Source organism: Nannobrachium achirus (genome assembly GCF_963921795.1).
Source record: "Nannobrachium achirus genome assembly, chromosome: 21".
Taxonomy (NCBI): Eukaryota; Metazoa; Chordata; class Actinopteri; order Myctophiformes; family Myctophidae; genus Nannobrachium; species Nannobrachium achirus.
In genome coordinates, this window is record NC_137828.1 from 33,849,949 (window position 1) to 33,875,412 (window position 25,464).

The window sequence follows — 25,464 nt, forward strand, 5'->3', positions numbered from 1 at the left end:
GAGCCGGAAATCTCCTAATTATGTTCTGGTTTGACACGCGTCGTAAATTAACCCTTATCTGATAACAGTAGATGGTCATTTTATCGGTCGTTATTTCTGTGATTTTCAAACTTCACAGAAACTATTTTTTTCTCTCGGTACCTTTTTGTTGCTTTTTGTTGCACATTGTTTACCAGAATCAGAGGGTTTGCCTGGTTCTAAAGAATTTGGACATAGCCGCCGGTGGTCACGGTTGATGTTATTTTTATCAATAATTGTCCAGTATTATTTTGTTATCTGTCTGTTTTGGTACCGAATTCGCTCCGTTTACTCTGCGCCTCTCACCCCCTCGCTTGCCGTCGCGAAGCAGAGTGAGAAGCTATATGTTATTTTTTAGACCGTATTTTGACCATTTCTGTTCTGGTAAAATAATTGGCATGAAGGCCTCTAATAATATTCAAATGTTTAAAATGTATCTGACAATTTAAGTTAAGACAGAACTAAAATGTCTCCTTCTCCACTTTCTCAAGGAGTGGACCGATTGGACGATTGGACCTGCTGTCGGTGGAACCCCCAGGATTTTTTTTTCTCCCCACCATGGCACGTGAGCTCACTGTTTTATCATACATGTCACTCAAATTGGCAAAGGGGCAAGCCGACAGCAGAGCCAACAAGATTCACCACCCAGGTACCCTAATACAACTCACACACTGCTCAGAGACAAAAACTTGTATAAATGTTGAATTTATACAATTCAACATTTATACTCTTCTCTTTCTCTAATATGCTCTCTGTCTCTCAATTAACCTAAAATAAATCAATATTGTTACTTCCTGTCTTTCTCTATCTCCCTCTCTCTCGCCATGTGAAAGAAAATAGCAGCTCTACAAGCTCATATAATGTAGTCTCAAAGTCTAATAATTTAGTGGAAATAACAGCCGGTGAACTATACTAGATTATTATACATTATTGATTATCACAATAATAAAGACACTAAATCAATTTACAAGGAACCCCAATTCACACACTTTGTCTAGAATATTTTCAAAATAATCCAACTTGCTACAGAACAGATTGCCTTGAGTAGCCTGAATCTATCTCTTATCAGTCTCTCTGCTCTCACTACTACTACAGGCCTTTGTCCACTAAAGAAAACCTGTATGTCTCTCATTACACTCATAACCCTTCCTTCGATAGTTATGAGACAAAAACTTGCTTAAGTTGTTATAAATCGTATTTTTTATCCATGATTTAACCTTGTCCATAAGGCCCCTGTGTCCTAAATAATGTGTTCCAAATTCCGTTGTTTCGTCGTTCCGGTTTGCCTTACAAATTACTTTTTATCTGCGGCCCTGTTAAAAACAGACATTAAATCGGTCGCGTTATTCTTCTTAAGTCTTTGAAGTTGGTTTTGTACACCTTAACTTTCTAAATCTATTTCTCAGTTTTCATTGTAGGCTATTCATGCCTTTTTGGACTGTAAATCACAGAGGTGTCCAGTACTTAAAGATTTATACCTGCTGTCTTAAGAGTCTAGCTAGCTCTTAACACAGCTGCGTTTTTATTGTTTAATGTTTTGTAGTCTATTGTTTTATCGCTTTTCGTTGCACGTTTGAGTAACAGAATAGGGACTGCGGTTTCCTGTTCTGAGGACATAGCAGACTGTTGGTCACAGATTCATGCTTGTCCATATTATTAGTTGGTGTTATTTAGCACGAGACTCCAGTTTAGTGTTGCCAGGACGAAAGTTATTTCTGTCCTGAAGGAAATCTTTACAAGATTTCGTTTAGTGTACCCAGAACAAAAGCAATTGTTCTGAAGGGAGAATCTCTTGGCCAGTGCATAACCCAGCCACTTAATCACATAACAAATCGCGTGGTTATTTTATTAATAATAGCTGTTTCCAGCTACTTAATCACATAAGAAATAGCGTGGTTATTTTAATTGGTAGATTTCCTTTATGTTCCAGAACAGAACGTTCTGACGGAAATCTTCATGCTTTATGCTTACATGTCTTTGTTTTAGTCTTATTATTATTTTTAATTCCATCTCAGGCCAGCTGAGGTGTTGAGAACTAAGAAGCCCCCTTCTGAATGATGACCTCTAAACTGACTGACCCATGTGTGTAAATGTATGAGAAATTGTCTACATGGATACATGTACTGTATGTATGTGTGTTTTAATCCTATTTTTCTCCCCTGGTGATAACCTTGTGAAAGAAAAGGGAAAAATCAAACCCAGTATGAACATGAGCAGTGGTGCATGTGTGTTTGTCCGGCCGTGCAGTACTGTACGGTATGTGTGAGTCGCTGGCTCGCATTTAGGCTTGCTGCTTAACGCTTGCTGCTTGCGCTAGCTCTGCCTATGTTTTATTTTATTTGGAGAAACTGTGGGGATCGTTATAAACTTCAAGTGACTTGTTACATACTGTTTCTCTCAAAATGGGTCTTATTGTGTGAATCTGTTTCTATGTGTTTCTCCTAAAAGGGATGTTTGCCACTCTATGTTCCTTAATAACACATCCTGGTATTCTAACATTGTGATTCCGACAGCCTTGACACTGCAACAAGTGTCTGATATTTCACTGGTAAACCATATTTCAGTAAACAATCTTTATCCTCATGGGGTGACGGCAAGAGCTGTCAACAACAAGATTCACCATCATGTCAACAACTCAGTTGTGTTCTGTCCACTGATTAAGGTCAACCCAGCCCATGAGGTGACCACTTGACATGATATTACATCATGTCTTACAGTAACTATATAAATTCATGTCAACTGATCATTTAATTTTGTTTTGTTTTTCCAGGTTTATGACAGGTTTATTTATTTTGGTTGGACTGGACGGATTTGACCTCATGTTTTATTTACATTTGATTTTGTCCGTTTTTCTCTGTCCTCCTGTCTTGTTGAAAAAGGGGCACCATGTCCGGTGGAGCCGTTCATTTTGTTTTTTGCTTCCCTAGGGGCTGGTGTCCATTTAATTATATTTTATTTATTTTGTTATTATTATCTTTTATTTGTATTTAAACCTTCTGTCTGTGTTCTGATGTCAAAGGGGCCCTGTTCATACAGTGCCTATGTTACAGAAGAGGCTCGGACACTTTACTCCCTCTCTGCCTCTGCGTGCGTGAGCGTGCGTGTGACTGTGTGCCATGGCCATGGCGGGTATGTGTGAGAAAGTGTTAGATATGTTTTGTCTTCCTTTCTACTGATTTCATCAACATTCTGATTGTGGAACTTCCTGTTCCCAGGTCCTCTTTGGGTGACTTACTGGTAGGCCTATTAAGAAACATTTGACACTGATTTAACTATTTTATGATTTTAAGTCATTTTTAATTTGTTTTGAAAGTTTTGAATAATTGAAGAACTGTGAACAGATTATAAATCTGTGGTCTGAAAATGTATTTTTATTTTTATTATTTTAACCATTTAGCCCCAAACATCAACAACATCATTTTTGCCACACCTTGTGTCAAGAGGGGGGAGTATGCTTGATTGTTTGGATTAGGCTTTGATTTTCATTGTTTAACGTTTAATTTTGATTTTGAAACTTTTGATTTTAAAACTTTGTATGTTTTGAGTATGTTTGTGTTGTGTGCATTAATCCTTCTGCCCAACACAAACAGACTATCAGAACGGCTTACAGCCACTCAACACCTATAAGGGCTAACCATGACAACACCACAGCGGAGGAAAAAATACAGAGGGCGGAGAGTGAAAAGGGGCACCACCAACAGACGATGGGTCACCAGTGCACGAGCCAATCAACCGCAGGACCAGAGCTATGCTCTGGTTGTCGGTGGGTAACGGAAATGCACTGTGAAGAAAAACATTTAGGTGGAGAAATTATGATTGTAAATTGTTGAAATACAAGTGATCTGCCGCCAAGCACTGTCATCCTCTAGGCCCGATGGACGCCAGGCGGTGCCAAGGAACCACCAGAGGCCAGAGGGCAGTGCGAACGCGCCATCATCACAGCGGGGGGCTATTGCAGCCTCCCGGGCCTGTGAGTATTCTGAAATCGCACTGTCGAAGAATTAAGCCGCTATAATTATGACTGAAGAATCCATTGTATCGATATTAGTGAACTGCCGCAAGCTTCTGTCCATAGGAGCTGTCTGAAACCCACCTAAAGAACCCTCTTCCACTCTTCGACCCGTCTCCGCCCATCTCCGACCCGTCTCCGCCCTTCTACAACCCATCTCCGACCCGTCTCCGCCCATCTACAACCCATCTCCAACAAAACCTCAACTCGATCCCTGGACTTTGCTCTGTCTCTAGCCCTCATCATATCGAGGACTTATGGACTTATGGACCCCTTTTTATTTTTATTCTGTCCTGACAGGTTGCAGGGGAAGACTGATCAACTAATCTTGACGTATCAATCTGTCATTAATGTCATGTCAACTCTAACCCTAACGATAATTACAGTCCTTTTACTATTGAAGAAATGTTTTAACCCTAACCCTAACCCTAACCATTTTTCATCCCACTGTGTGCCTATTTTGTTTTCTTTTGTTGATCTATTTGATAAAAAGATCAATATTAACCAGCCGGTGGAATTGATAGGTATTTTGTTATGGTTCATATCATCTTTTTATCAATACATATTGATGACCACCTGAAGTTGAAGGCACAGTGACTGTGTCATAAAATGTCATGTACAGTACAACACAAGGTCTCCGTCTGGTTGAAATCAGACCTTATCAACTGCCTGGAGCCTGTACCGAAAACAATGAGAATTGTTTTGGTTTATAAGGCTCAGTGTCATCCAGACACGAGCAAGGACATCTCTCCTCCCAGGAACCCTGTATGTGGACTCTTTGTCTTGTGTTGAAACGTCATCCATTGACTGATGAAATGACCATACTTATACTCATGTCAAAACATAATTTGTCAGAGAGAGCACGAACCATTGATTATTCTGTACTGTACCTGTCTTGAATACTCTCTCTCCATAGTAAACATACCATTCTCACTCTGATCACTCTCCTGTCTTATTTCTGTGTGATGGATTATTGTATCTCATATGGGAATAAGAAGGTGTTGTTGTTTAATAATAATATATCGATCAGCTGTACTGGCATAAGTCCATAATACATGTACGGTATGTATAATTTGTGATTAGACAGAGAGGTTTAGGCACAGACATGAACAGAACAGAGGGTTTGGGAGAAGGAAAAAGGACAGACTTCTTTTCATCTCCATTGGGGTATGTGCGGTTACCCCATTGTGGAAGTCTCTAGAATAACAGGAAATAGCTATGGATTTTTTCGCCATTATTTAGCACTCACCATAGAGTTGGCGCCAGCACAGACACATGCACTGGCATGAAGCTTGGAAGAGGGTGTCACTGTACTAATGAAGCGAGCTCCATATCAAGCGGGTGAACACACACACACACACACACACACACACACACACACACATGCACGCGCGTGCATGCACACGCACACACACAGTACGTACGAGCCAGAAATTCAATCATCAGCCTTAGCGCCCTATGAGTTCTCTCTCACGCCAACAAGTGCTTTGTCACGTCTTGCGGCTACAGGGTTTCTCTTTCTGTATCTATCTCACTCTTCCACCTCTCATATCCTCCCTGGACATATCATCACCATCGCCACACCCCCCCTGGGACTATTAAAAAAATACATTCACTCATTCTGCCATTCTTTTAGCAAGAACATTCCCCGCAGGGGAGCGTGTCACATGCGGTTACATTTCCATTTGACAACCTTTTTTTTGCATGCTTCAACCACTTGAACACTCGCGTCCCTTTTCTGGGCATGCCATTCAGACAAAATAGCCGATCTACAAGCTCGCGATCTGTTGTAGACCGTCTATTTTTTGGCGAAGAGATTTAGTGTAGAGAGGGAACAAAGGAGGGGGCCAAGTTCAGACCCCTGGGGGACACTGGTCAACAAAGTACCGGTACTGTGTATAGGGTTTAATGGTTAAGTCTCATCTGACCACAATTCTTGTTTCATGAGGCCTGCAAAAGTTGTGACTTTAATTCCCTCATGCTCTTGAGTTTCTGTTTGAGTAGAGTTAACTGAGAACACAGGACAGTATTAATTGGAGAACATTTCAGATGTTATGACATTTTGTCTTGACTTGTTAGTTGATACATAAATGAATTGCAGATCTATTTGCTCTCAACGACACAGCAAGCCTTACTGTAAAAAGATATGTTAAATGGCGTCCAGTTAGTTTTCATGATTGAAGGCATCTATTCCAAAATGAAAATAAATGTTACAAGAAATGTATCTATCCGCGGCGATTCCAGGATGCGGTGCATCCAGCTTTGCCGGGCGCCCTAACAAACATCAGTTCACAGTTGGGAAGCGGGCAGGAGCTTGTGTCCTTGTCACTGCACTAGCAGCTCCAATTGGTCTTGGGTAGTCTAGACTACTGCACAATATATCGTTATCGTATCACTATCACGGTATGACCATGCACAATATCAGTATCGCAAAAGGCCCAGGGCGATATATCGCCAATATCGTTGCCTTTTGTGATCACAAGTTCAATTTCCTCCCATATATTTTTATTCATAAAAATTATAGGGGCCAAATTGAACTCAGTGGTTTGCCGTGACTTTGACTAAGCATGTTCGTGTTAAGTCAAACGAGAGTATAGACTTCAAAATAAGAGTGTGAGTCCTAGGAAAAGTATGTGTTTTACTTTTGCTGAGAAATTCAAAATAAGAGTGAAACTGACTTTTTTTTGAAGAAGAAGAATGCAAAGTTATTATGCAGTTTTTTGAATAATGCTTAGTTTTTTTAAATATTGAATTTCACATTTGTACAGTAATATCGTAACAATATCAAAATATTTGACATAAATACAGATATATGACATTTTGTCTATATCGTGCAGCCCTACTCTAGAGCAGTGTTTCTCAAACTTTCAAATTTCAAGGTCTCCCCTGGAATCCACTTTGAGAACCACTGGTCTAGACAGAGTCAGTTCAGCCACACACTCTTTCAGTTCTCCCAATGAAACTCCTCGCTGTCAGGTAAGAACGGTGGCTGGTGACTCCATGTATACCAGGGAATGCATATGGAAGTCTATACCCTCTCAGTAGGAGTTGGCTATAAAACGTAGTATATCTACTACCCCATATTACCCAATATTTCAGATTAGGATAAAAAATATATTATAGATGACTGATTCAACAGATGAATTTCTAAATGTATTTAGCATTTTGTAGGTTATATGGTGTATAACTGAAATGTTTTTGCACAATGAGAGTTCTATCTAGAAATTAAACTTTCTGCTTAGTTAATCGACAATCATTTTCTGACAAACTCTTTGAGCGGTCCGAGAGACACATTATTCTCACCGTAAATGTTAAGAGAGCGTGAATTTGATGGTCCTCAGCGTATTGAAACCAATTCTCATTTTCATCTTGGCAAGGAGTAGTATCAGCCCATATTACCAAATGCATTTGTGTGATTTATGGGCTGGAACCTCAAAGGGAGGTCTGATCTAATCCTGTCATGTTCAAAGCCAAGGCAATGCACTGCACTATGTCCAAGCCAGACCACTATAATGATAGGATTTATGACTTACAAGTAAGAGTCGTTCATGTCCATTGACTAGATCTTAATGGAGACGAATCTCTTCAATGACGCCAGGAAATAAAACGTAGTCAACCTCAACAGCATATTTCACCTCTGAACCTCACAAGATATCACCCAACTGTGGAATATGGAAAAGAAAATGTGTTGCCTTAGCTATTGACTTACTTCATAATTTGGTAGGGAATACTTACAGGTAGTCCTAAAATTTCCACTTTTTATTAGATGGATTGCCTTTCAAATGCATTAGTCACATCTGAGAAGTGACATTAATGAAACAAACTTTCATAATGCACAAAGGAAATGACTGTGGGTAAGCATAAGGCATTAAGGAGGGCAATTTGTCAGACTTTGGAACTGTTGATTACCAGTGAATTTAAATGGCAAGCCAAAGTTTAGAAGAGGAGATTAATTGTGAACTTTTGTTCCCCAAAGAAAGAGAATGTGAACAAAATACACAAAGAAAACTAGAAGCAGTGCTCTTCCGAGCACAGGTCTCCACCAGGTCAGGCATGTAATGTGTTTTACATAAGTCGGCCTCCTGATGGCGCTATAAAAGGCTGATGTAAAAAATGCAGGGAAAAGGTTTTACCTTGGCCTCTAAGGAGTGCGCATACAAAGTTTGACACTAATCGGTGGAGTTATAGGTGAAAACATGAATCGGCCTGTTATAGCGCCACCATGAGGCTGATTTGATTTTTCTTAAGTGGCATTTATTCCTCTGCCTATTGGGAATGTGCATGCACAATTTCACCAAAATCGCACACTGCGTTCAGGATTTCAGGCATTATTTTCAAAACTGACCAATCCTGCAAACTTTGAAAGCCAGTTTTAGCCAATCAGGATGGAATATGGAAAATCTGACACATCCATGTCGATCACATGACTGTAGAGATACTGTCTACTGATTTACGTGATTTTTGGACAAAATCTGTAGGAGTACTGGCAAAAGTTAGTTTTGCAAAAGTCGGCCTCCTGGTGGCGCTAGAACAGGCCCATGTGAAATATTTGGGGCAGAGGTTCTGAATTGGTGTCGAGGGAGTGTGTGTGCACAGTTTGGCAGCGACCGGGCGAACGGCGCCGGAGATTAGCTGGTAACGGACGGACGGACGGACGCACGCACGGACGGACGGACGGAGGGGAAAACATACTCTCCCTCAGCCTTCGGCTGGTGGAGACAATGAAGGTTGAAAAGACAAAAGGACCAAAAAGAGAAGGGCCAAAAGGCGAAAGGGAGAGTTGTAGAGGTCACTCACTCTTGTCTTGCTCAGGTGGTTCCAGGATATCACTTTCTGTGTCACTGGGGATGTGCCAAGGCTGCCTGATGGCCTGTAACTGCTGGTAGAACTCATCCTAAAAGGAGAGGAGAGGATATTGGACAAAGAGAGAGAAAAGCTGGTGAGGTGACAAATCTTTAGCTTTAGATCCACACTCCAGCCAAGATATACTTTTTGCCTTCATCAGAACAAAATTAAAGGAGTAGTTCACCCCCAAAATGACTTTTTTTCCCCTATTGATTACTGTACTCATGCCATGGAGAGTAGAGTTCAATAATATTTTTAGTTTTTTGTCACATTCCTAAGACAAAAATGTGATAACAATAAATTTACCCCCATTCGTTCCGGATGGGGACCCGTTTCGAAACGGGTCCCCATCCGGAATCAATGGGGGTAGATGTACTCGAATCAAATTTTTGTCTTAGGAATGTGACAAAAAACTAAAAATATTATTGAACTCTACTCTCCATGGCATGGGTAATCAATAGAAGAAAAAGTCATTTTGGGGGTGAACTACTCCTTTAACTAAGAGTGATGAAGACATGAATCATTGGGATGAAATATATGTTTTTGTATGAAGGCTGGAGCATTCTACTATAGTTTTTGTTCTTTTTATAAGCCCACACTACCTACCTTGGTCAGCGTCTAATTAAACCAAAAGAAAACAACGCATGGGTATCCAAGGCTAGCATCTAAGTAACGTTTTAAGTGTGTCTTATTTTTAAGAAGTAAATCCATCTCAATGAGACCACCTGTTTGCTTATCAATCCGTTCAGCCATCTAGATACACACGTTCCCATCCTCCCAGAACATTTGCAGAATGAAAGAAAAACATCTGGAAACATGTCAGTCCAGCTGCAATATGTCATTTAGCAACTTTCTGGTATGTTCAAGCAGAGAAGCTAAACTAAACTAATTTAAAAATGTCTTGGCGATACAAACAGAGAAATCCTCTATATTAGCACTCCTGTTAAAACAGGCTCTAATGATATTGCAAGGAAAGCAGCACTGACCCAGTCTGAAAGGCAAAATGCAGGAAAATCCTCAGTGAACTCTAGAGACGTGTACGAGTTGGAACACGTGAACGTCAGTCAGACCCATTAGTGCTACAGCTGCTTTTATTTTCATTTACACCAACTACACCTATAATCCTTGGGGGCCAAACCTTAATATATAAATTGTCCCATGCTCCCTACTACAAGCTTTTATGTGTTCTTGTACAGTATTTCAGCAAGGTGATGGATGTTCTTAATTCCCCAGGAAGCACAGTGTCTAGAAAAAGTCAGGGAATTGGCAGAGGTTGCTGTACATCTACTAGCATGTTAAACAGGTCCAGAATCCTCTCTTAACCAGACCTCCTTCAGTGGGCTCAGCCCTTGCACACAGGGACCAGGTGGCCCCAATCAAATGTGAATCAGTGCTCTGGTGTTTTTGATAATCTCACTAGGCGTCAACCGACGTTAAGTGTCAAAAGAACACAGAGGGATTGCAAAATTCCTGCCCGCCATTAATAAAGCCCTCAAGAAAGCGTTTTGTATTTAACAGCGCTGCCGTGAAGCAGACCATGAAAAGGAACTTGAGAGAGAAATCCCATTGAAATTTCTCCTTTTAAGCCCGACACATTTTTCCACTGTGAAATGACATTCTACTAGTATTCTCCTTTAAACCCCACACAGCGTGTGTTTTGTGCATGCGTGCACATGCAGGTGTGTGTGTGTGCGCGCGTGTGTGTGTATGTGTGTGTGTGTGTGTGTGTGTGTGTGTGTGTGTGTGTGTGTGTGTGTGTGTGTGTGTGTGTGTGTGTGTGTGTGTGTGTGTGTGTGTGCATGCACGCACATTTCAATCTCTGTGTAAATGCTCTCATGTTCTACAGCCAACCTTAGTTGGGCATAGAGCCTATTTGACACTGATCGTACCGCAGTATTTCACTGTCACCACACTAACAGATTACTATAAACTGGGGTCGATTTTCAAGCTCATGACCCAAGGTTTATGGCCATTATGTGCTTATTATGCCAGGTTTATAAATGGTCTTGCACTTTGCATAGATAGCTATGCCTGTATTCTAACATGAGAAAACCCAGACAAAGGCGATATTAATTGATTTTACCTCAGACAGGTATGCTCGTAGGCTGGCCCCGAGGCTGTCAGTGGTACTTAGCCCAGGAGGTGTGAGCAACGGTCGGGGGAGAGTGGGTTGGCATGTGGGCGTCACCGGGCGGCTCCGTGACCTCCTGAACGTTACATGTACCTCCTTACGACCTCCAGGGGTCCCGGCTGAGCGTGACAGTAAGCTATTGGGGGTGAGCGGCCTGCTTGGGGTTCTTGGGGTCTGAGTCCTGCTGCTGGGGCTGCTGGGAGATTGAGTCCGACCCATGACCAGGGAGGTGGGCTTGGGGCTGAGCAGTGGGAGGCCCACGCCCGTGGGCTTGGCTGAGAGGCCACTGGCTGGGGACAGCGGTCTGGACAGCTTGGTGGGAAGAGGCAGGTTGTTGGGCAGAGGTCTGTGGAGCAAAGGGGAGAGGAGGAGGCTACTGTGGGGATTGTTGGTGGGCCTGGTGGTCATCTTCCCTGCCTCTGCCAGCTTGGCCAAGTCCTTCTCCACCTCTGAGATGATGAAAGCACAGTGGCACAAAGTCAGACAACAACACAAAAGTTTAGACCTAGAATGAACGAGAGGTCTCAGCGAAAAGAAAAGGCATTAAATACATTAAAACAAATTCCTGGACAGTTTCTGTCCAGTCTGGCTTCATCGGATCTGAAAGGGATATAGTTGACCCCATGGAGATAAATTCATGGATATTTATTTTTATTTTTGTAGCATTCCTCACTCAGCCAATAATTTGATGACCCCCAGTGGTTCCCTATGGAGACACAAAGAACCTGCTTTGATCCATATGGAGACACCAAGAGTCATCTTGAATTATTTGCTCAGGAATGCAACAAAAACGAGAAAAAAACAAACGATTAATTCAAGCCTCCATGTGGTAAGTAATCGATAGACAAAAGCATTTTGGGGCGTGAACTATCCCTTTAAGACTAGCATGATTTTGTATATCAATTTGATTTAGTTTTTATGAAGTGTGTGCCTCATTCAGCCTTTCCTGTATACAGTATGTGCTTATGTGAAGCAGCCTCCACTCACATATGTACATGTATACTGTACTTGTTTGGGCTACTACCACGCTATTCTTAAACCACCCTCTAGCCGAAAAGACTGATTTAATGGCAGGCTAGATCTTTTTTGGAGAAAGATAACTGCTCTGTGTATGTACACATCTCACAAGAGCATGGATAATTCACTGGCTGCCCTGAACACCAGAGTGAGAGAGACTGTTTTCATTGAATCCTTTTCTGGACGATGATGGCAATATTTAGAGACACAGTAAATTGTGGTGAATCCTGCTTCCGCCGACAGGGAAGCTTCCAAGTTGACATTAAGCTTGTGAGGTTTTTCTTCTTCTTTTTTCTCCCCTGTTCCTGAGAAAAACACTTTTGTTTGCTTCATTGGTAGTCTCAAAAACATTTCTGTTTGTGAAAGGAGAAGATACCGCCAACTCCTCTGATCAGCATCTGGGTACATTTTTCCACGTTTTTTATCATTTGGCGCTTTGGTAATTGGGATTCAACAACCCAGAGTGATACCTTCAGATGAGTCACCAACATCATGTGACTATTCCTGGAAGTGTGTACAGTATGTGCAACATTAAATAAATACCACATAAAGGCATGACAAACTAATTCACAAAACTTGACATGCTAGTAGTTTATGGGCAAATCGAGTTCTCCAAAACAAATCTTTTTCCCACACCAACAATCTGAAACACATGCCCCTCATCACACACCACTATCCATTACGTATGCAAAGCAAGAGATGCCTGCAACACAGCTCAAAGGGCATATTCATTTAAGATATTTTATGCTTTATTTCAACAGTGTAGAGAGACAAGAAATCAAGGGCAGAGATAGGACACGTGAGACAAGACAGAGGTCAGATTCGAACCCAGATATTCTCACAGGGAACGTAATTATCCTCTGTGCTCTAAGCACTGACTAGCATTGACTGTTAAGGCCTCTCCATACTTCGACCGAAATGTTCGGTGAGTTGTGTTTTCCGACGTGCAAATTTCCGAACTCTCGTTCGGTCCAATGCTTTTCAGAAGTCCCGGGGGATGTAATTTTATGGTAGAAAAGGACCTTTTGACCGAAAACGGCTGTTTCGGTCAAAGTATGGACAGGCCTTTATGGACACTTTTGTTTGGCACTGTATAGATAGTTGTGCTTAAGGATTGCTATTTTGCTTTTTTGTTTAAGTTGGCTGTTTCACTTATGAGCATTGACTGTTTTTGACACAATATGTATATATTCTTCGTTCCCTTTCTTTGATGTACCTTGCTCTTTACTGTACTCTGTTCTTTTTTTATTATTTTCATACTTCTCTGTAATTTTGTAAATATCCTTATACTGCTGTGCTGCCTCCGGGCGACTGATATTCCACCTTGGGATAATAAAGGTATCTATCTATCTATCTATCTATCTATCTAAGACCTGATTTATATTTAGTTTGCACGCCAATGTCGATGTCGCACACAAAATAGCAGATCTACAAGCTCACAACACATTGCATATGAATCAGGTCTAACTTGCTGAGCCACCAGGCACGCAGCCCTGACTGAGACCATGATTTCGTTTATTTGAAAACTATTCCAGATTGTTTTGCACAGCGATTCTTCCGGGACCTGAGGTATTCAGTTCTGTGACACGCAAAACGAGGTTTGGAGTCCCTGTGCTTAATCAGCTCTGATTGTTGGGAGGTCGGCCTGTACAGTACAGCGCCGTAACCTGCCCATGTGCACAATAACCTCCGTGTGCACCCAGTGACACTGTGCCTGTGTTGTTTTAACCCGGACCGATTGTACATGTGTTATTTCTCCAAAATCAGCAGAGGAGGAAATAACGTTAGCCGTATGGGCAGAGGAACTGGGGCAACGCATGGCCTTTCTTGGCCTGAATCACAGTGACAGCTGGGAAATGATTAACTCTGTGGGGTGTGTGTAGTGTATGGCATACCATGACATCACTCTGTGGCAGGGCTGCAGTGTACGGTATCGTCGCCGTTGGGCAGAAACCTTGTGTCTCGATATTTCATCTGTTTTATGTTTTTTCATAACTTAAATGAATGCCCCGTATGACAGTGTCGAACAAAGTAGCAAAGATTATTTTTTTTCCGCCTATAATGGCATGGTCAAAATAGGAATACCACTTTTAAAGTGGTTATACCGGCTGTCTGTGGGTTTTATAAATATTTAACCTATGAAAAGTATTAACAAGAGCTTGTGACTTTAGTGATATGTTTTGGTTAAAACAAAATGTTTTTTGTTAAAACAAAATGTTTTTTGTTAAAAGGTTAAATCACTACATTCTGATATATTGCTATAGAGTATATTTTTCAACAGGGGTCTCCCTATCAGCTTCAATTTTATATAGTGATTTGATATAGTGTTGCAATTTTGTCTGGTCACTTCCAAGTTCACATGCATGTTTATCTTGTTTCCTGTGTGAGTTCTCTGTTCTGATTGGATCAAATTGGTATCCCAAACTGGAAATGCATTTTCTGTTTAATAAAGGGCTGGAGACAGAGAGAACCTGTACAAAAACTGAACAAACAGACTTGAACTATCTAAGACTAAGCTGGTTACACACTGCTGCATTTTTTTGTTGCGTTTTGGAAATCCGAAATCCGCAAAAAAGGTTTTTCAGGCCAAGGAGAGAGAGAGGAGAGAGAGAGAGCAAGGGACCCAGTGGCGACAGTTGCGAAAATCGAAAGAAAAAAAAAATCCTGAAAAAATCAACCCTGGTCTGAAAATAAATCCGAAACGGGCGGCAGTGTGCAAACATAATTGACATAACGTGAGTTAAAAAAAAATATTTACGTGCTCCGAAATTCTTCAAAAAAAAACGCAGCAATGTGCAAATGCCTTTATTTGCATGAAAAAATATCAAATATGATGTTGCAAGGTTCTGGGTTGCATGTACATGTGCCTCATGGGGTAATTAATTAATCAACCATCTTAACCCTCCAAAAGACGTCATTTATGGTGAGAAAAAAGCTCTACATATGGATTGGAGTGTGGAGTAAATAAATACTATACATGTCCTGGTTGTGAAAGTGGATGTGTGTATAAATTGAGGTTTCTCTTCCATGAAGGCCCTTAACCACCCACGCCTGTCAAACCATGACCGTCACGATTGCTGTTTTAGTCTGTGGTAAACAGGATATGCTGATTAATAACGTGCTTCCCCATACAGTGGATATTTTAATCTTGACTTATTTACAGATGGAACGATAAACACAGCATTCTTCATTTGAAAATCATTCGCCTTTTCTGTAAATGGCCAGGAAGCCGCTAAAAGTCATGATTTTACTGTAAACCAGGAACTCCTGCTTATTTCCTTGTGTCAACGAACGGCCTATCACAACCAGCTGCATGTAGGGGTTCTATAGGGCAGTTGACAGTGTTTAACACCAAAATTACTGTAGGGCATTACACAGACACTGATATAAAACGACAGCTTCTGAAAATCAAAGAACCGGCATCATAAGCCACATGGTATAAAGCTTTGATAAAATTTGATCCAATCTCTCAGTAGTGGGGGAGAGTGAAGGGGGGGGGGGAGAAAGCAAGGAGAGAGTGACACAGATGCAGAGAGAGAGAGAGAGAGAGAGGGAAAGAGAGAGAGGGAGATGACAAGGCACGGAGAAAGAGAAACAGATCTAATCTATAACATAGGCTTTGATCAAGTAGCAGTTCCACTTGGTGAGAGTGTACGGGCCCACAGCACGCAATGCAACCATTCAGAACCCATGCATGTCTTTATTGGGTCCATCCTCTGGAACTAAATAAGAGCTGCTAATGACTGTTTAGATTAAAATCTGCCAAAAATAAGATTCACTGCTGTATGTAAAAATCGCTTTAATCACTTGACCCTTAGATTCCCTATTCTGGGCATGTCACAGTTGGTGTAGAGGGGAAAAAGGTTGTCAAGGATAGACCACTGGGGAACCCCGCCCAACAAAGTATCAAAGTATATATTGGTTAAAAAGTAGAACTGATTGACTGACTTGCCACAAGCTAAACGGCATCACCCAGACTAAAGGTTGTATCTACAATCAATTCATTACTAACTTCTGTGTAACCTCATTTTAATTAAACTGTACTCACTAGCCTCCTCCGGGACCTATTAGGAAATAATGCGAATTCATTTTTATCACAGTGGACAAAGAAAAGCTGCCCAACCGCATAATTGGGGTACGAAGATGAGATAAAAGCAGAGTCTCTAGCTGTAAATGTGGAACACATTAGCAGCTAATAAAGGCATGAAAGGGCCGAATTAGCTTGTTCGACCGCCTCATTCAAACGCCTGGCGGGAGCCCGCCGTCTGAATAATATACAGTAACTCGGCGTAAAACAACTAGAAATGAATGCCATCTGAGGACCGCCGGCCCACTGGAGAGCAACGCACGAGTGTGTTGTTAACAGGCACAGTGCTGGGTCCATGCCCCGAAAGAGGCAGTTTTAGTATTTGTTCTCTGACAGAGAGAGAAAGAGAGAGAGAGAGAGATGTGCCATGCAGACAGTGTCCTCAGTGCCAATGTACAGAGGAGCTGAGAGGACTTAAACAGCTGGGACTGCTGCTGGGCGACGTTAAAAGTTTCACTAAAGCGGAGGCCAATGTGCTTCACATAACCGTGGAATGCATAAGGCGTGTATGAGGCGTACAGCGGCATGGCCCAATGGAGAGAAGGGACACGCGTAAACAAACAAGTGTGCATCACACATGTCTTAGATATGATGCCGGCGGTGTGGTTGGTGACATTGCCTTTGGTCTACTCTCCACACTTTCATCTGCTTTCATAAATTAGCCCTTACATACTTGATCACCATGACAATAAAGACGGTTTCTGGAGTAACCCAGACGTCATTAGTACAATATCAAAGAGCAGAGATGAAACTTAAGCATTCTCAGGAGTCGTAACTCCAGCTTACAGCAGGCTTAATGCTTCGCACACACATAGAGAATGACTCAGCAAAGATTCCGGGTTATGTGATTAAACTTTAATTAATGCAATTAATTTAAGATGTCAAAAGTGAAATGAAGTCCTGCTGCGAGGTAATTGTTTGACTCAGTCCTTTCATTTAGTCACATAATGTACTAGTGTATTAGCAGAAGCACCAGGTTTTAATTAGCCCAGAATCTCATCATGTACAAAATGTGGCTTATTGTTTCGCTTGACTCATTCTACATAACCTGTCTCCTGACATCCACCGACCCCTTTCTATTGCTTCAAAATGTGTGTGTGTGTGTGTGTGTGTGTGTGTGTGTGTGTGTGTGTGTGTGTGTGTGTGTGTGTGTGTGTGTGTGTGTGTGTGTGTGTGTGTGTGTGTGTGTACACATTATCTATACCAGGGGTCTTCAGTGTTTTCAGGGACCCCTTAACTGAGAGAGCGATGAAGCAGGGACCCCCAGATTCCATAGAGTTTCATCGTTTGATAGCACAATCATCAGTGTATTTTGGATTCATGTCAATTTGTGTCATATGTAACCACTTGAATCGTTAATACTTAATAAACTTGACCTTTCACTCTGTATTTAGTGTGCTCTTTTTTCCCCTCTACACCAAACCTCTTTGCCGAGAATAGCCCATCTACAAGCTTTTTGGCTAAAGTTCTCAGAATGTGGACGTTAGGGTTCAAATGGTTAATATAAAAAAAGGAGAAAAAAGGTTTCTATCAAAAAAAGATTTGAAGGACCCCCTGTAGTAACTCTGAGGACCCCCTAGGGGTCCCGGACCCCCTGTTGAAGACCCCTGATCTATACTATGTATGTGCATATGTGGAGCCTATGTTTTTTATTCCCATGCAAGCTTTTGATCTGGGTTATAACCACATTATTCATCATTAAAGTCAAAGAGACAGACACACACACAGACACACAGACACACAGACACACAGACACACACACACACACGCACACACGCACACACGTACACACGCACACACGTTGCCTACCGGCGAGGTGCTTGCCCATGTTCTCCAGTTCCTTGGAGAACAGCGAGTCGCCCAGTAGCAGACCTGTGTGGCCGATGGAGCTCCCTCCTCTCCCTGCCTTCAGATCAGCCTCCCAGACAGGCTGACGCTAGTTAGCAGTGAGGGGGGGAGAGAGAAAGTCACATTAGAAGAAAGACTCTTCAATTAAACCTTCATATAATACCCAGCTATATGTCTGAGCCATATCAGTCAAAACAAGAGCCAATTATTATTTTAATGGCAGTTAGAAAAACATTCGAAACCACGGCGGGGGCAAGAGATGAAAGCACGTGGTGTGGAGTTCACTCCGGTTTTGGTGAAAGTGGAGCACCAGACCAGACTGTCAGTAGTGGTGGAGGACCGTGGATAAATCTATAGGAGCTCTCTGCATGCCAGTCTGCTGGCAAAGAGCCTGACGGCAGCAAATCCCCGACTAGCAGTTAACGAACAATAAATAATGGATACAGATTCATAAGCTCACGTTAGGCCTACTGTACGGGTTACCATGCAAAAATGAAATCAATCATCGTCCAAGCAAAAGACGAAGCAGATGGGATTGCTAATGGCTGCCAGTTTGGGCTACATCGCTGCACCTATTCCTGGCCACATACATCATTTGGAAAGGCGCTAGTTTAAAAGACTCGGGCTGCCAAGTCCTGTAATGAGAGCACACCTAATCCCCCCTGTTTATCCCTTTGATGGTGCACAAGTGTTCAGATGATCTGTTAAGCCAAAGGGGCACGTACACATGAGCCTCTGCTACAGGTGAGATACTGCACAGAATCTGCCTACATAATCCATCTCCTGTAATGTTGGCTCACATCTGATAAATCATGACACTGCCGATGCCAATGGTCAGGGTGTCACAAGGGGGGGAAACGTGGGACTGAGTTACTAGGGCCCAAGGTGGAGGGGCCTTGATTATTTTATACTTAAGCTATTGAAAAATAGCAGATACAAGCTCACAGCGCAGCACCGAGTGCAAAACACATTTTAGGACACTGCTCCAACAGTTTTTGCCCTTATATCATGCAAAGCGGTACACGGTATCTCTAAAGTCATGTCATCAACATGGATCTGTCCCATTTCCCATGATTGGCTACGATTACGAAGTTTGTATATGTGACCTGACGGTCGCTTATCTCCCGATTAGGGAGTCTTACTGGTGTATTTTTTATGCGAACATTTGTGACTAAAATTTCGCTTCTGGGGGGTCCCTGGAACTAAATATTTTGAGATGGGGGTCTGTAGCTAAATACATATCACTTTGGGGGTCACTGACATACAGTAGAAATATAGGTTTTTCAAAAAACCTTAGAAGGATTTGAGATATTCAAAGACTTTTTCAAGATTTTTCAAAAATAGCAGATCTACATGCTCGCAGCGCGGCACTCAGTGCCGCGCTGTGAGCTTGTATATCTGCTATTTTTCAATAGTTAAAACACAGAATAATGCGTAATTATGCGTTCCCGGTCTAAATGGGTTAGACCCCCTCTCCCCATGAAGAACATTCATGGGGGGCCCGCCAGTGAATCCTTGTACCCAGCCAGGGCCCAGAATGTGGTGCGACGCCCCTGCCAATGGTTACGTCATGTGTTGTGCTTAGCGCCGGCTGATATCCCGCCGCGACATGACAAATTGCCGAGACGGGCTGGAGAGAGTTTAGAGCTGACATATATGACGACAGACGCAAAGTCTTCCAACTGCAATTTATGGACTAACCAGGGATATGACAGCCTAATCATTTAGGGTTCTGGAATCTTTGGTCTCGAAAAACATATCTGTATATAGGAGGCATGGTGAAGAACAACAGCACAGCGATATACCGCAGATAAATGGCAGAACGTGATCCCCAGGGACTCTGGACTTGGTCTTGGTGCCTGCCAGCATTATGAGCCACTTTGTGGTGCTGGGACCACGGCACCACAGCCCTTGCTTATAATTGCAGCCCCCATAAAGCAGTCAAATGGGTGAAACATTGCAACTGATGTCCGCCCATCGATTTCTTTTTCTATGGTTGTGTCTTCGCCGATCCTGCTGTATGACATCATCTCTCGTACAGATCTCTCCGGTTCCACATGTCTGCGACGAAAATTCCAAGCGGAGCCGTTGACAGACCTCTGCGTTAAAGATGAATGCATTTTCATCATATTTGTTCCAGAATAAAGTCACTGGAGCACACAACACTGCTTTTTGGCTAAAAAGCCCTTTCAGAAGACCAAATATTGACAAGGTTTCCAAAACGTATCTTCACAGTATTACACCAGTCAATTGGCCAAATACTTTTTCTACCACTTTTTGTGGTCACATGTTCAGATACTGGATTCTGATTGGCTTAAAACAGTGGTAAATCAGGCAACAACCTTGAGTTGGCTCATGGACACCGCCCACTGAAACAATTAATGATTGTAACTAATATAAATATCCTTGCAAGTTACAGCTGTGTTTTCTTTCATTTATATGGTAGAAGTGGTAGAAAAGCAATTTACCATTCGAGGGTCGTGGGTTGTGTGGCACTCGGCTTCGCCTCGTGCCACAACCCTGAAACAGTGGTAAATCAGCCAACAACCCTCTCCCTCTCATGGTAAATGGCTTACATAGTCCCGTTAGGACCCTTACAGTCCAGTCCAGAATGAGAATCTCTTATCAGTGAAGCATACAGTGCTATCTGCACTTCTCCAGCCCTCCAGCACACGTGTCCAGTTAGCAGACTGTAATAAGGACCATACTGTATATCCTGGATCCTTGCTACAGCACTCCTGTGTCTTGACACACAGACAGGATGTAAAGAGTCTGCAGGCAATTCACCTCACCAGATAACATCCAAAAATAAACAGACATTATAATCAAAATATGACTTGTTGAACAACTGGTTGCTCTTGATTAGGAGGACACACTGCCTCTGCCGAGAGAGAGAACTGGGCTGGTTCATATCAACTTTTCTAAGACTAGAAGGGGAGACGAAGAGAATCCGCTCAGTCTACAAATCCTCAGTTCATTTAGAACAGTGCTGTGAAGACTGAAGTCTAAGATTAAAGGTGCTTCATGTGTAGGGCACTGGTTCTCAAAGTGGGGTCCGGGGACCCCCAGGGGTCTTTGAGGGGGTCCCCAGCTAAATGATAGTTAGGAACCAAATGGACCCTTATGGAATCTGAGAGTGTACAAATGGAAACAAATGGACCCATTTGTACACCCAATCAATTAAAATAGATTTTACAATATAAATTGGGCTCCCAGAAATAGAAATGCCACTAAATGGGGGGTCTGCAGCCTAATGCATGTCAATTTGGGGGTCGTGGTCCTCTGTGTGGGGAGGATTATGCTGTGTTTGATGATGTGAACAGGAGATCTTCAACATGTTGATTGTTGTTACTGTGCGAATCAGGTCTCTCTTGAGAATGTGACCTCAGGTCTAAATGAGATTACTGTACCTGTATAAATAAAACAAACAAAAGACACACATCGGTAGCACATCAGCTCTTCTCTCCCTTTCCTCACCTAATCTGTCTCACACACTAACTAATCAGATTTGACTGCACTCTAGCATTTCTGGGTGAGACTAAATAAATGCACGTAATGTGCTACTGCTACTCCCTTCACTGTGGTTTGAGGCAGCCATTGTCCTTATCGGAAATTATGTATGTGTTTAGACACGACCCCAAGTACTTCCAACTGTTTGTTTGTCGCTTTCCCTGGAATGCTTGAAAGAAAGCATTTAAGCTGCACAGAGGATGAAGAGACAAGAAGGAGGAAGGCCTTTTCATATCCATAATAAAAGGACTGCTATAATTTAGCAATGACTCATGGGGATATTAATCTCAGCGATGCAAAACCCAAGTTGTATAATACCCATCCCACTATGGCAATACCAAAAGACCGCCTGAAAAAAGAAAAGAAATAAAGAAAATAACAGAAAAGGAAGGGGGGAAAAGCCCTTTGGTGATACTTCTGCCCAAATAACAAACATGGATCTAGTTTCTCACAAAATTAAATCCATATTGAGAGTGAACATGACAGAGAGAGGGGATGGGAGTCCAGAGTAAAATCCTTTTAAAGCATGCATGTGTGCCGCTATGCGTGTGTGTGTGGTCAGCAGTAATGGCCAACAGGAACCAGGGCCAACTCCAATTTTGCCCTCCGTACAACACTGTTTGGGCCCTACGGTACTTGTACAGCCAGCAACCTCAAACATGGTCTGGGTGAAGAGGAGGTTGGAGAGTAGAACTGGCGTTTGTAATTGACAAAGCACCGTACCTCACATGGTGTGGTCTGGTCAGCGTAGGATAGGTTGGTGCTACCCTGACACAAACACACGCACAGGCAGGCATATACTGTAGAGTACACACATTTCTGATCATTACGTTAGCCTTCAAGGCAATTTGTTCAATATGTGTTCTTAAAAGAATGTGTGGCATATGTTCGTACAAAGGCCTGGCATGTGTTCTGCCAGAGGATCTGATCCTCTGTGTTCACTACTTTAACATACTTGACTCCTGTCCTGCCAAATGCTCGTTGAGGAAGGGGGGGGGGGGGGGCGCCACTTCTGTCACAAAAGGCCTCGGTCACACAAGGCTTTAGTCCGCCCTCCACAGATTCTCTGTGGATGTTGTCATGTTATGTGCGATGGAAAGAGAGAGAGAGAGAGAGAGAGAGAGAGGGGAACATGAACTTCCCCAATGTTTCTCTATGTGCGTGCCTCTGAGTGATTTGACACTTTGGTAAGAAACAAATGGCTGATTTATTTGTAGATTCATGCGAGAGGCAGCTCAATTCACATCTGGTTTGTTTTCATCTTGTTTTTGCATAAAGTGATTTTATTGCATCGAATAGTTTGAAGTGTGTCTGGTAAAAGTATTGTGTACTGTTGTTGGAGGAACAGTCGCTGGGATGCAAGGATTAAAAACTTCTCCAGTAATTTGTGATGAGGACACGAGAACAAAAAAACAAACTCTGGACCATTTCTGTTGTCTAGATACAGTACTCTTTGAAGGCATAGCCGTAACCGAGTTTATCCAGGACATAACCACAACAAATATTGAATACAAATCCGGAGATGTTTTCCAAACGTCATGTTCAGCTGTTACATCCCACTCTAGCTAATGTTGCCTTGGGAGGATACGGGATATGAGGTGTAACGCTCCACTTTTAATGCATTCCTGTTTTCTTGGCTCGCAACACAATCACCTAATGGACCTGTAATGTACTGTTTAAGGCAGGGGTCTCAAACTGGCGGCCCGGGGGCCATTTGCGGCCCGCGAGACGATATTTTGTGGCCCCCACCTTAATATGAAAGTTTAATGTTAGTGCGGCCCAGGGACATGCTGGGCCCCTGATTCAGCCCGGGAAAAAGAGTTGGAGAGGCCCTCATTGCGCGCTATAGAGAGAGATCTCTCTCTATAGTGCTGCTGCTACTCAAAGATTTGCCATTTCAGATCATGACAAGTGACAAGCCAGTGGGCCAATTACATGAGTTATATTTCGTCGTTGTCGGGTGGAAACCTTGTATGTCTAAAACCGTTTGTTTTGTATTTATCATTTTAAAAATGATTTAAACTAGTGAAAACAGCCGATCTGCTGTTTTCACTACTTTTCACTACTTTTCACTTCACTACTTTTGCGGCCCAGCCTCAGCCAGACTCTGCCTCCGTGGTTTAAGGGCTCTTAGGCCCACTGGCCTACCAGTGAATCAGCACATCCAAAAGCAAGCAGGATATTGTCAATAACACAATTAGAATCCAATTCAAGCTCTCCTCCTGAGACGGTGCAAAGACAGGTCTTATGACACACTGTCTATGCCTAAGACACAAAGGAGAAGCAAACAATCCAAGAACGTTTGAAACTATCACGGAAATAGCTCATCATGTCATGAACATAGAAGCATGGACAACTAGCAGCAGGGAAATGTGATAGATGCTTGGAGGGAGACAAGGGATGTTTAATCAGCGAATAATCTGATCGTGGACATGGTTCACAACAAAATGCATGCAGTGTCTGAGCAGGTGAAATGGAATTAAAGGAAAACAAAGGATAAAGTTCATAAAGCCGGCATCAAGAATGGAATAATATAGTAAGGCTCTACATGCAGTAATCCCTTGCCAACCAACACACTCCCCCCCCCCCCCCCCTCTTAAATCCAGATTAACAGCCGTTTTTAATGGAGCCACGAATGTCATGGATTCCTCTGTTGTTTTGTTTTGACGCTTTGTTTCTTCGGTACAGTGAGGTTGAGTAATTTGCTTTTGTTTGTTTGAGGTTTTGTAAAATGGGTTTCTTATAAACAAAAAACTAAAAAAGACAATCGTGAATCTGATTCTTTCTTGTTTCCCCCGGTTAATCTGGTCGGTTCCTGGCAGGAGGGCCAGCCATGTTCATGCTTAGACACGCATGTTTATTTGGGTCACGGGTATCCCTGCAGAACCCACAACTGTACATTGGTCAGGTTTGAGTCTGACTGTGGCTGAGAGATTGTGGAGAGAGAGGATACAATGTCTTGTTGAGAGATCAAACGGGAAGAAAGCAATCACAACTGGCACCTCCATACCACTTCTTTCAACATTTGGTAATGAGTATCACAACACACAGTAGGTTGGAGTAAGTCAGTGAAGAAAAACTTAATTTGTTTCATGCTGACGAATAAGCCTTCAGAGTGGATGACTCTTTCACCAAACTGTACTTTAAGCTCACTTATTGAGTTAAGAAAATAATTCAAGGCACGGCACGCAGAGGCCACATTAAAGAAAACCACTAATAAGGAAAGTCTGGAAATCCTGAAGATACAAACCTTTACAGAAATAAAATGGCTCTAGAGTTACCTATGCTCTAAATCATGGTGATTTGCTCTGAAGATAATCATGTATGCATAGGCATAGAGGTGTGGGGAGCAGTCTGTTGATAGAATGGGGAGGATTGGTGCCAAATATGAAAAGGGCCCCTGCCATGTAGTATATCTCCTGAAACCTGGCCAAATTCCACTGGAAATATAAATAAACCTGCACAACGCTGCCTTGAATCATACACATTGCATCACTCTAATTATCTTCTTTTTTTTTCCTACCATAAAAATGAACAATTTTCCCCTGACTGACTTTATGACGGTAACACCCAGGCTGGGCCGAGTGAAGGTTTGATTAAAACATATCATTTGACAGGAAACTGTAGAAGGAATTCTCAGGGAAATGCTTCAGCGATTGCTTTAGGAAAGTATCTGCCTTTATTAGGCAATTATCACGTAGAGGCGCTGGCTGAGGCTTGTTAAACTAACGATAACCATTAACAGTGTTTACTTTCCAAAATTCACTGCCCAGTGCAGGGCAATCAACAGCACAAGGCATGCTCTACTAATGCCCTGCTCGAACAGAGCAACCGCAAATGTTTTACTTTTATTACAATATCCCTTTACTAACACTAATATTGCAACAATATAATTTAGGGATCTAACATGGAAAGAACAGTGACTGTCTTTAATTATGAATCTTCATAAATGAATTATTAAATACTGGAAATGGGATTGTGGTGTTGCTGAGACTATAG

At 42.3% G+C, this 25,464-nt stretch overlaps 1 protein-coding gene across 1 annotated transcript in view; it reads right to left on the minus strand.

Moving 5' to 3' along the window:
- The window catches only part of cUnh8orf34 (chromosome Un C8orf34 homolog), a gene marked incomplete at both ends in the record, with an annotated part of 117,758 nt that overhangs the window by 3,524 nt on the left and 88,770 nt on the right, over nucleotides 1-25,464 (minus strand). The window contains 3 exons of the mRNA XM_080751732.1: nucleotides 8,825-8,921; nucleotides 10,956-11,452; nucleotides 17,917-18,043. Of these exons, the coding sequence (XP_080607858.1) occupies nucleotides 8,825-8,921; nucleotides 10,956-11,452; nucleotides 17,917-18,043 (721 nt within the window). The remainder of the gene's footprint in view (nucleotides 1-8,824; nucleotides 8,922-10,955; nucleotides 11,453-17,916; nucleotides 18,044-25,464) is intronic.